The sequence below is a fragment of the Habropoda laboriosa genome, unplaced genomic scaffold, assembly GCF_001263275.1.
Source record: "Habropoda laboriosa isolate 0110345459 unplaced genomic scaffold, ASM126327v1 scaffold128, whole genome shotgun sequence".
NCBI classification, from domain to species: domain Eukaryota; kingdom Metazoa; phylum Arthropoda; class Insecta; order Hymenoptera; family Apidae; genus Habropoda; species Habropoda laboriosa.
Genome location: NW_017100281.1, coordinates 2,078,559 through 2,090,080, shown reverse-complemented (window position 1 = coordinate 2,090,080; position 11,522 = coordinate 2,078,559). Strand labels below are relative to the sequence as shown.

Below are 11,522 nucleotides of genomic sequence, written 5' to 3'. Positions count from 1 at the left end.
TCTCTCTCTCTCTCTCTCTCTCTCTCTCTCTCTATTTCTCTCTCACACATTCTTTCCATCTCTCTCTTTCTCACTGTTTCCATATCTCTCTCCTTCTCTCTCTCTCTCTCTCTCACTCACTCTGTTCATATATTTTTCTCTCTCTCTGTCTCATTCTTTCTATATCTCTCTCGCCCTTCCGATCTCTCTCTCCGTTTCTCTATCTATATCTCGATCTCCGTGCTCGCTCCGTCTTCCTCCTGTCAGGTTTATTTGCGAAACGCCGAAAGAGTGGGGCCCCCGTCCGCGCGTATCCCGAACACTTGGCTTTTAATTATTCTATTTTACTTCCACTCTCGCCGTTTTGTTCTTTTCTGTTTACGTGGCCCCGGCTCTTCATTGTTTCCCCGGCCGCCGGTGGCCTTTAATGAAAGACGGCCAAAGAGAGAAGAGTGGTCGGCCGGTTTTTTAACCTTTTCCCACTGGTAACCGTGCTGTTTCGTCGCATTAATCAGACTCAGAGGTCTGATAAGTTTTAATTAATATCCCATTTCAAGTGTGTATGATAAATCGATCCGATGTACTTACATACTTTGCTTTACTTTACCTGGCTGGATTTAATCATCAGCGAGCATTAACAGGCGACAGTGTATTGACGGAGGTCAAGGAGGTTTTTTTCTCTTTTTATTCGAATAGATATATGTAATTTCAATTCATACTCCTCGTTGCTTTATCGATGTTCTCTCGTTTTTTCTCTTTTTTTTTCTTCTCTCTCTTTGCGATAATTCTACAGTTGCGATAGTTCCGTTGTAATTGTCAGATTGAACGATTACACGGAATATTCGAGATTTATCTTCTTATTCAAGAATTTACTAAGCCTACCAGGTAAACAATGGGTAATTGAAGTTTTATCGATATACCTGTGTAAGATATCGATTATCATCGTTCGAATTATTATTCTATTAGTATCTTTTTCTCAAATCTGTCGTCGATCTGTGATTAACAGATTCAGCTAGAATTAATCATCCGTGTTATTTTCAATGGTTTGTTATTTTCGGTAGTGCAAGAGAAATAATCCATCGTTTTCCAGATTTTATTTTGAATTTGAATATTTAATTCGAGCATTTAAATTTGCATTCAAACGTTACGAATGTAAAGTGTTTTGTAAGTAGATGATTATTTTTAAAAGGATCGATACCAAATTCTACTTCCTTTCGATCGAAACTAATTAAAATTTCTGTTCCGTAACGATGCATTAAATTCATTATTACGTATTCGCCTTACGGAGGTGACAATGCATGTAATCACATGCGATACTCTAATAATCTAAATGCATTTCGATTACCTAACAACTGTTATGATATCATTCCCGCACTGATGAATTAAAACGATGGATATCTCTAGATTATTCCTCATTTATCGTTCTAATTTAGATAGCCAAGTATGACTGCGATAATGACAAACGTATAATCTACAATATTCCCCTTCATTCATAATAACTTAAGAAAAGAAAAATTCTAACAAATTATTTATAAACATTCCTCTTCAAATCTTACATATGTTTAGGCCGAACGTAGACAAGGACAGCGAATAAAAGATAAGGATGAAACCTGAGTCGAGGCAACCAAGCGATTTAAATATCAACTTTTTTAATTTTACGTTTTTTTAATCCGAAATTTTTCTTAACATATTGATGAGATTTTTCTGATAAAAATGACATCAAACACGGCATAATTTGAACAACATTTACTTATTAACACGTTCACTATCTGGTATGACAGTGAATAAGTAAATGTTGTTCAAATTATGTCGTGTTTGATATCATTTTCATCAGAAAAATCTCACCAACATGTTAAAAAAAATTTCAGATGAAAAAAGGTAAAATTAAAGAAATTATATTTTTCTATTATGAATTGTCGAGCCGTGAAATCTCGTAAAAGAAACCGAGTGGTGTAGCGTTACACGCCTGACTGACAGCGAGCGAGATAACATAGGCGCAGCAATGACGCAGCCTAGGCATAGGACCATCTGTACTGACACTTGTAGAATCCAAACTGACTGACACTTGTAGAGAATTTACTGTATCCCTGTATTATTAAATCACCGAGTGTAACGAAATATTGTCAAATAATTCTCCGACCGAAATCTTCCTGAAACGAGAAAGAAAATGAAAAAAAAAATGATCATTACACCACTTCTTAATTTTCCAAGTCAACAATTATTTTCTCCCTCGTTTCTTACCTTTTTTTTTCTCTTATCATTTTTATCACGTTCGTTCCAACCCTTTTGCGTCGTTTAACGTTTATCCCACCGCGTCGTTGGCTCTGTTTCCAGGAGCTTTTTTAATTCCGTTCGTCCTAATGCTGATAACCATGGGATTGCCGATATTCTTTCTGGAACTCGCGGTTGGACAGTATTCCGGGCTTGGCCCTAACGAGGCGTTCACACGTATGGCGCCAGCACTTGAGGGCCTCGGTTATTGCACCCTCGTCGTCATTTTGTTCGTAATAGTGTACTACATGGTGATCGTAGCCTGGACACTCTTCTACACGTTCGTCTCGTTCGTGCCTAAGCTCAGTTGGGCTTACTGCGACAACGATTTCAACACGAACAGTAAGTACCAAACGATGAAATAACAAACGATACACACTTCTTGCCCTCTCTCTGCCTTGTAAATTTTAGAAAACGCACTTTCCACTTCCACCCTCCCTCGACTACGCTCCACTTGTTCGACTTGTTATTTAGCGTAACGTAGCGTAACCGCGTCGAACGTGCATTTTATCGCCGCTGTAAAGCCCGAAGAGGTCGTAGAAACGTTTTAAACGATCGAATGACGAAGGGCTCGTCGTTTCTTCGAAATTCAATTTCTCCACTTCGCAGAACGGAAATGCCCAGAAAATATTCCTCCTCGTCCTTCGCTCCTTGTAATATCTTATACTAATAATCATTTTCAAATTGGTGCTGTTTTTTTTTTTTTTGTTAATACAAAGCTTTTCTTATCATTTACGTAAAAAATTTCGCGGAGAAAAATTTAGTAGTAAAGAAGTTCTATCAAGTTGTGCTTGTTAGTCCATATTTGTATACAGGGTGTCCCAATTTTTCCCCTATCAAACTTTCTCTTTACTTTCTTCTCGTGCTTTCGATAAATAAAGTAGTCTTCATTTTTTTCTATTTATGTAACGATTCGCGTATTGGTCTTTCATCAGAGCTGACGTGGAATGTATAGAGTGTCCCAAGTTTCTCTGATCAAACTTTGCCCTTATTTTCTATGGGTACAAGAAAAAAATGTTCTCTCGGAGGCAAAATTTGGACATCGAGTATATAATGTACATACTTGTAGCCGTAAGCTTTGCATTTTTATTGTTGTCGAAATAATAAGCAGAGGACGCTCGAAACCGGAAGTCCTCTGCAGAATGAGCTATCTCCTAAGTTTCTTCGGTCATTTTCTATTTTCTATGGATACAAGAAAAAAATGAAAATTTGGACACTCAGTATGTAATGTATATACTTGCAGCCAGAAGCTTTTCACGCTTATTGTTGTTGAAATAATAAGGGGAGGACGCTCGAAACCGGGAATCCGCTGCAGAATGAGCTATCTTTCTAAAATAAACACGAAGTGAACGACAAAGCGGTAGTGTAATTAGTGGGTGGCCTCTCTACGATCGTAACAAAGTACCTCTGCGAATATAGACACACACACACACACGCACACACGTGTGTATACATAGAGACATGTGGACGTACGGGATGCTATCACGTGTAATATCGAACCATACGCTGTCAGCTCTACGACGCATCGTATTCTGTAAACGACAGCTATTTCGTTTCAATCAGCGATAGCCTTTAGAAGGCTTTGATGTTGCTTCCTAATTATCGCGTAACCAGGGCAACGATATTGGATATGCGCCATAAAGCCGCGTAACGTCAACTCGTACAGATTGTTACAGCGGCCTGCAAGAGATCCAGTGTCAAACGAATGATTCCAAAATGATATTTTACAACAAGACCTGCACGCCGGCCAATCTGGTATGCGAGAGCCTTGGTTTTCATCAGGGCGGCAATGTCACGCATTGCTTTCACGAAGACGGAGCTAAGCCTCTTCAACAGCTTTACACGCGGGTCCTGTCTTCCGAGGAATATTTCAAGTATGCCGGTGTATATCGTGAACCGTATACAGTACTAGTTTTCTTTCGTTGTCCCGTCAATGGTAATTGCGATTGCCGCTAATTTTGCATTCTTCTTTTTGGTGGTAGTTTGTTTTGTATTTTTTTTTACACACGTTGTGTTGGGGGTGCAAATTAATTTGGGGTAATTTTTGACGAAGTTTAATGTTTATGTACGAAAAATTAAATATGATTTTAATTTGAAACTAATCTCATGCAAAATTAACTTAAAATTAATCTCTTAACATTAAAAATAATCTCAATAATCTCTAAGTAATTTCAAAATAGTCTCAATAATTTCTAAATAATTTCCAAATAATCTCTAGGTAATAATTTCTATTTTTAACCATTTTTTTCTATTTATTTTGCAATTGACGAATTCCCTCTCTGAAAAATATGGCGATTTTGAGTTGATAAAGTTCTCAAGATTTTTTTGGAAAAAGGCACCGAAGTAATTTGTAGAAAGAATGTGTTTGTAGGAATAATATTTAGTAGTTTTCTTTTATACTTTTATTTACTTTTTCTTTTTTACTCTTAGTTTGGTTTTCTGTCGAAGCAATATTGCAACGAGAAAATTTCAGCTATTTTTACTTTGCAGACTGAAAAGTGTATTTTCACGAATATATTTTTTCGCCAATTTCCCATTACATAAGAAAATGAAAGCGGTCCAGTGACTTCGTATAAGGTAACCTTGTGGCAACTCAAAGTTATAGAATGGAGTGTCAGAGTGATCATTGTATTGGACACGGAGGAGCAATTTTATGGGCAAGGACATCTCCGAATCTAGCACATGTCATATAACTCTTTTACGGAGTAGGTAACATCGAAGATGCTGTACAGATTGCTGCAATCGTTTCAGAGAATATGAAACGACGTACCAAAGCAGTTTATTGAAACAATCAATTATCTTTCGTTCTCAAAAATTGACACAAGGTTACTTTCAATTTTCTTACGATCTTCATTCTCATTTTATATAGTTCTATTTACAAGCTACGAGCAAGCTTTCTTCAGTATTATTTTATGGAAATATTTTCACTGCTAAGTTTAAACAAAATTTTTTAAAAATTTCGAGTCACTTCCACTGTCAAATTTTTATTCGATTAAAATAAAATTTGAAAAATTTCAAGCCTGCTGTGTCAATAATTATTCGATAAACTTAATTTCAAAGGGACAAATAAATTTCTTCAGTTATGATTAGTGAAATTGAACTACACTTCACAGAAAATTAAAGAGCACAATATTTAATGTTTTAAGTACTGTGCATAGAAATCTTCATTTGTTATTAAAACGATCGAACAATATTTTCCAAGAAACTGTCAAATTAAATTAAACTCACAGTCGCTTGTAAGTTCCAAAATTTCCATTTGAAATGATCCGTTTCGCGCCGCGGACGTTTTTCGCTCAGATGACGAAAGCCAGCTTCCGTTCGTCTCTATGCACTCTATAAGCAAGAAAATCGCGAAGAAAGGTAAAACATGTAATCGTGATCGGATATTATCGTTGATCGAATCCAGTGACTACGTATTGGGTCTGCACGGAGCCACGTGGGAACATTTCGGAGGCATAAGGTGGGAATTGTTAGGATGCCTCACCCTCGCCTGGATAATCTGCTTCCTGTGCCTGATGCGTGGTGTCCAGTCCATCGGGAAGGTCGTCTACTTCACTGCCCTTTTCCCTTACGTCATGCTTACCGTGCTATTGATACGAGGTAAGAGAAGCCAGAGAAACGCTTTTCGTGTAATAGAAAAGATTAAGAGACAGCTTCTTTCTTTTTTTCTTTGCAATTGCTCGCGATACAGGAAACCAGCGGTATACCTGAGTTACCTGTTTGAAAAGTTCCTAGAATCGAATGGAAAGAGACAGCTTATGTCGTTCTGAGATTATTTTTATTTTTCGATGTAATCCTCTTTAATATCGATACTCTTGGATCGACGATGTCTCGAAGATATTGTGTCGGGTTATTCTACGAGTAATTCGGTTTATCTGAGCGCTGAGAGACGAAAACCTTGTCCACCTGGAGTATTTCCTTTTAGATTTTTGTTAGACGAAGAAAAGTAGCACAGTGAAAAGAAATTTGTAGTATAACGAATTAATCATACTTCAAAGCAAATGGACATTTTTAAATGTACCATTAATTCAGATTCGTTGCAAACGAGTCATTTTTTTTTAAATATTCTATTAATTTCGACTCGTTGTAAGAGACTTGTTTTTCGATGATTTTTGAATGTACCATTAATACCGAATCGTTGGGAAATACTTATTTTTCAATTATCGAGCAGGTTGATTAAGGACGCGATAAATAGCTGTTGGCGATTTGGAGGGAAATATTACAGTTAATAAATCGCCAATGAATTGGAAACATACTAATTGTTAATATTCACAGGCGGCAAAATAACATCCGTAGTCACCTCAGTTTTTCGTTCATTCATACATGAAAATTCATAATTGAAATTCTTCCATACGATAATTATCAATTTATGAATATTGATACGCGACGATATTAAACCGGATATCTTTATGCGACATTAAATTTGCAACATGAATCAGAAGTCGAAATCGAAAAACGTGATATTCTCTGCCGTTCGATTATATGTATGTGTGTATATATATACATATAGAAAAATATAGGTTTTTAATTAAAGGGCGCATGAACTCGTATATTAACGGTTTTAAATTGACGCGCCGAAACGTAAATCACTTGTAATAGGTTCTCGGCTAATGTTATCATCCGTACAACTAAATTTGTAACGAAACATTACCTACCATTATTTATGCCGATCTCTAATTAATTCGAGTACACCGGCCGAGTCTGAAATTCGTTGTCGAGCAGCCTCTCCTCCACAACGAACACACGCCATCCGCCAATGTAATTCACGTGTTCGTAGTAGATCATTTTACCGTATTTATGACAGGCTGCATCGCATAGCCTCTGAAGGAACACCGAATTTAACCGTATAATTCTATCCAAGCCATTTCAGATTTAACCATACGGTAGCCTGTATCGATGCTATGAATACCGTGACTTAGAATTTTTCACCTTATTTACGAGCTGTTGGCATCTTTGCGAACCACTGTTTACCAGGGAAATGTTGTACTCCACTTACTACTCATGCTTTTTTAATTATTACGTCTTTAGCAAATTTTCAAATTTCTGAATTTTCTGAATTTGGCAGATTTTAGGTTCGGCGATGTGGCCATTTTGTAAATAAATTAAACGAACGAAATACTTTTATATTCTCTAAGGATAGCATAATAAAGCTCTTGTGAAAATTTTTGATAGAGTCAAATATTTTCTTAAAAAAAAAAAATACCAAATTTGGGTATCATTTTCAGGCTTCAGGTATGATTGATAATATTTTAAAATTAAATTAGCGTCGGTTATACTTGTTGGAAGGATTAAAGTAGATTATTTTATGCAGTACAAAATGTTTCATTAACTCAGCTACGATCAATTTCTTGCAAAGCCTCTTGCAATTGCGTGACAGCCTCGTGAAGGAAACACCATTTTATTTCTTAAGTTGTTACGAAAGAGGTAATTTAGATGTCTTAGTTCGAAATTGTAACTAAATCTACAGATGATTTTAATAATGAAATTTTATTTTAACTTGTGAAATATAATATGTTCAATATTAAGGAGAATTTCACATTTTTCCTCGTGTCGTTCGAAGGGTACGTCTGACCATAGACAGTCTTATTTCCCTTACACTTTGCTCCTCTTATTTGTGCACGCGTATAATTTCCAATATGTGTGTCACCTTAAAAATTTCTATAAATAAAAGCGATTTAGATTAGTAACAATTTAAAAAATCTACAAATTTTAATATTTAAATATTAAATGAATCTTTTGATATAGGTGTCACACTGGACGGTGCTTCAGAGGGTTCTCTTTGGTTTATCACACCGAAATGGTCGACACTACAATCTCCTAATGTTTGGGCGGACGCTGCTTCTCAAGTTTTCTATTCACTTGGCATCGGTTGTGGATCTTTGATCACTCTCTCCAGTTATAGTAACTTCAACAACAATTGTCACAGGCAAGTATGCAAGCACAAAGAGTTAACATTATTTAAAAAAAAAAAAAAAATGAAACAGATTTCGTTCCAAGAAAATTACGTTCTAATATAAATATGAAAATATCATATGAAAAAATACCCAAATACTAAATCAAAAAAATTTTGCAATTTATGAAAAATTCACACATTTCAGAGAAAAAATAATTTTGTCATATGTACGATTTGTTTTTCGTCGAAATTAAACGTGCAAGTAACGAAACGGTAGTGCATGAATATGAGAAGACTTTCCGGTTAAACTTCTCGATGTTTTCTGAGTAAACAGAGCAGCACGAGATGAGAATATCAGTTCTTTTGTGCTCCGTGAAAGCGGTGCTCTTTTCCATTTAATTTGTTTAATCGTTGATAATATCGATTCGAAGTAATAGCTTCAGCAAGTTTTAGCAGTTCGTAACGTGGTATCTCTTTATCAGCCGAACTTGTAACGCGCGAGAGTATTAACATTTTTCGTCCTCGGATAAAATCTAAAGCTCGCCTTTGTTATTGGCGCTTTTATTTTCACGAACGAATATTGTTTCTTGCACGATACTATTGTTCACTATTCACTTTTATATTTTCGGGGGTTACAGCACAATGCAAAAGTAATTCACCTTTGAAGCAATGTATCTCTGTCAATGAAACATTCTTCCTTTTTTTTTGTTTTTTTTTTTTTATCAATTCGTGCAATATCCACGTATCCCGAAACTTGAAATCATTCGAAGCTTTCGCAGGGGATTCGCAACGTTGAATGATGCACGTTAAGTGTTTTAGCCAGCTCTTGAAGTGCTTTCAGTCAATATTATTGTTTTTTTTTTTCAGGACACCGTTTTCAAATCAATGCTCTCGTCTGTCAGATCGAGATTTTTCACGTTAAGTCGGAACTGTCACGGAACGTCATGTATTAATATCGAAATATCCCACGAACGCGAATATTACATTTTATAAAAATACAATATCCCCCTCTCTTCTAAGGACACAATACGAGATACGCTCAAGTTAAAGTATTTTATTATGTCATCCTGAGAGCAGAAGATGTTTCTCAATAACTCCTCCGTTTTGTAACATTTTCGCTTCTAAAAAATTCCAGGAAATATCTGAAAGTTGCATTTACATCCTCTAGAAAAACAAAAATTGAAACTTTTCATTTAGTAGCTATCTACGAACAAAAATTCGCTAACTTTGCCTATTTTTAGACGCCTCGGGGTGTCGTACACCTTTAAAACCACGGAAACTTTCAGGATGACCTAATATCTCCCAGTTTCTTCTTCGGAATACACGAACGTTCGAATTGGAAAGCATTCGTGGACCTAGTATACAATAGTCATCCTAATTTATCAAACCAGTCCTTATGTCAATCCAATCTAAAAAATGTCAACGTGATCCAATTAAAATCTCTCGTCCAACGACAAAAAAGATAGCGATAATGCGTTGAGAATTTTCATAGGATCTTCAGGTGTGTGTACGCGAGTCGTCGAAGTTCTTGGCTCGAGCTTAAGCGTTTCAAACGAGAGCGTGTTCAAAGGACGGAATCCTGTGCTTGCGCGAACGAATTAACCGCGGCGAGTTTCTAATAATGTAATTCGCCGCGTAACGGTTAAACTACAGCTTCCGGGCTTACCGAGGTATTTTCGATGGCAAATCGGCCTGTTCTCATGCGATACACAGACGTTCACTACGCTTAAAGCGTCTGTCAGATATTTCATTTCGCGCGATACCGGTCGTAAGGCGAATCGTTCGAGCCATTCCTGTTTCTGAAACAGAGATCCGAGCTTTCGTCGGCACGCCAGGTATTCCACATGTTCGAAATATTGCTCCCACAGTCGTAATTATTATGATTATCCAACGTTGAAATTTCTCTCCTCCTCTCTCTCTCTCTCTCTCTCGTAGTCGTCGTCTCCTTATTAACGGTTGCAAGTCGCGGGGCGTTGTACAGGTTGTTCATCGCGTGTATAAATTATATCAGTGTAGCGTAAGTCGAACGAGCCAAGGCACCGTTGGTGGTAGTGGTGGAAACATAACTCGTCGCACCAGCTGGCCAAGTTTTACCGGTGGGCTATTAATTGTTGCTCCTTCGTTCTGTCATCTAACTGCTGCGTCTCGCCCCGTTATCCCGAGACACGTTTTATATTTCTTGCAAGACTTATGTCGCGTCGTTCGCAGAACCAGAATGTCGTCGTTCTCCCGCTACGATACGAATGTAAAACGCAACGCTACCTACCCAGCCACCTTTCGTTAACGTGATGCGTTCCATACCAGCTTTTATCGCGCTCGACGGTCGTTCGCGAAATATTTATACACGGTTTTAAGACGTCTCGGGTAAACGACACGGTTCGATACAAATGGCGAGTGAACTCTAATGTAATGACTCCTGTGGAGAATGAGTGTGGTGAAGGGGTGGCTTATCGATCATTTTGGCAATTTAATCGCGAGATTTTTAGGAGAAATGCAAATTTTCGTTTTTTAAGTGTAAATAATTGATTATTTGTCTTCTTTCCAGTTTATTCAGGTATCGTAACACAGGATTATCTTATCTTTAGGCTTCGCTGAAGGAATATTACAGAGAGCTCGTAAATAATATTTCCACCCATGTTTATTCAGACCCTTTTGTTCTTTTTTAACGAGTACTACATGGTCCTGTAGTTTAGAACAAGCTTCCAAAATTTAGCCTCAAAGTTCTTCACCACTCTGTATAATTCCAAGTCTTGTACGCGAGAAAACTTGTTAATCTACTTTAACTGTAGGAAACTGCCATTTCGCATAGAAAATGAAAAAGAGTGACGTGTTCAATTTAAAACTACGATCGATCTACTCTCCCATTTACAAAGAACACTATTCGAGTCGGTAACGCTGTTCTCTTTCTCGCACTTTTCAGAGACGCGATTTTCGTCACGCTCACGAACCTGCTCACGTCCATTTTCGCCGGTTTCGTGATCTTCTCGATCATGGGATTTCTCAGCCTTCAGATGGGCATTCCGATCGAGCAGGTGATCCAAAGCGGAACAGGACTTGCTTTTATCGCGTACCCGGAAGCCGTGGCACGGATGCCGTTGCCTAATCTCTGGGCGGTGCTGTTCTTCGTGATGCTGTTCATCCTCGGTATTGGTAGCCAGGTAAGTACATTAAACGGAAACGATGCTGGCGAAACTAACGAGATCGATCGACGGAATATTCTCAGCTGAGAGGTGGCGGTTCCTCGCGTTTCAAAAGCTCGTTAATAAATTAAGCACTTTTCGAGTTAAAAAGAACAGCCCGTGGAAGTCGGTCCGCGGCTGCGAAAACAAAGAGAGAAGCAAAGCTTGGAGGCTGGAATAAGAATGGGAAAGGGTTGACG

At 37.6% G+C, this 11,522-nt stretch overlaps 1 protein-coding gene across 1 annotated transcript in view; it reads left to right on the top strand.

The window, feature by feature from the left end:
- The window catches only part of LOC108573623 (sodium- and chloride-dependent glycine transporter 1-like), a 27,680-nt gene that overhangs the window by 2,976 nt on the left and 13,182 nt on the right, over positions 1-11,522 (top strand). Inside the window, 5 exon segments of the mRNA XM_017936087.1 lie at positions 2,314-2,592; positions 3,917-4,124; positions 5,657-5,850; positions 7,996-8,176; positions 11,064-11,301. Coding sequence (XP_017791576.1) covers positions 2,314-2,592; positions 3,917-4,124; positions 5,657-5,850; positions 7,996-8,176; positions 11,064-11,301 — 1,100 coding nt within the window.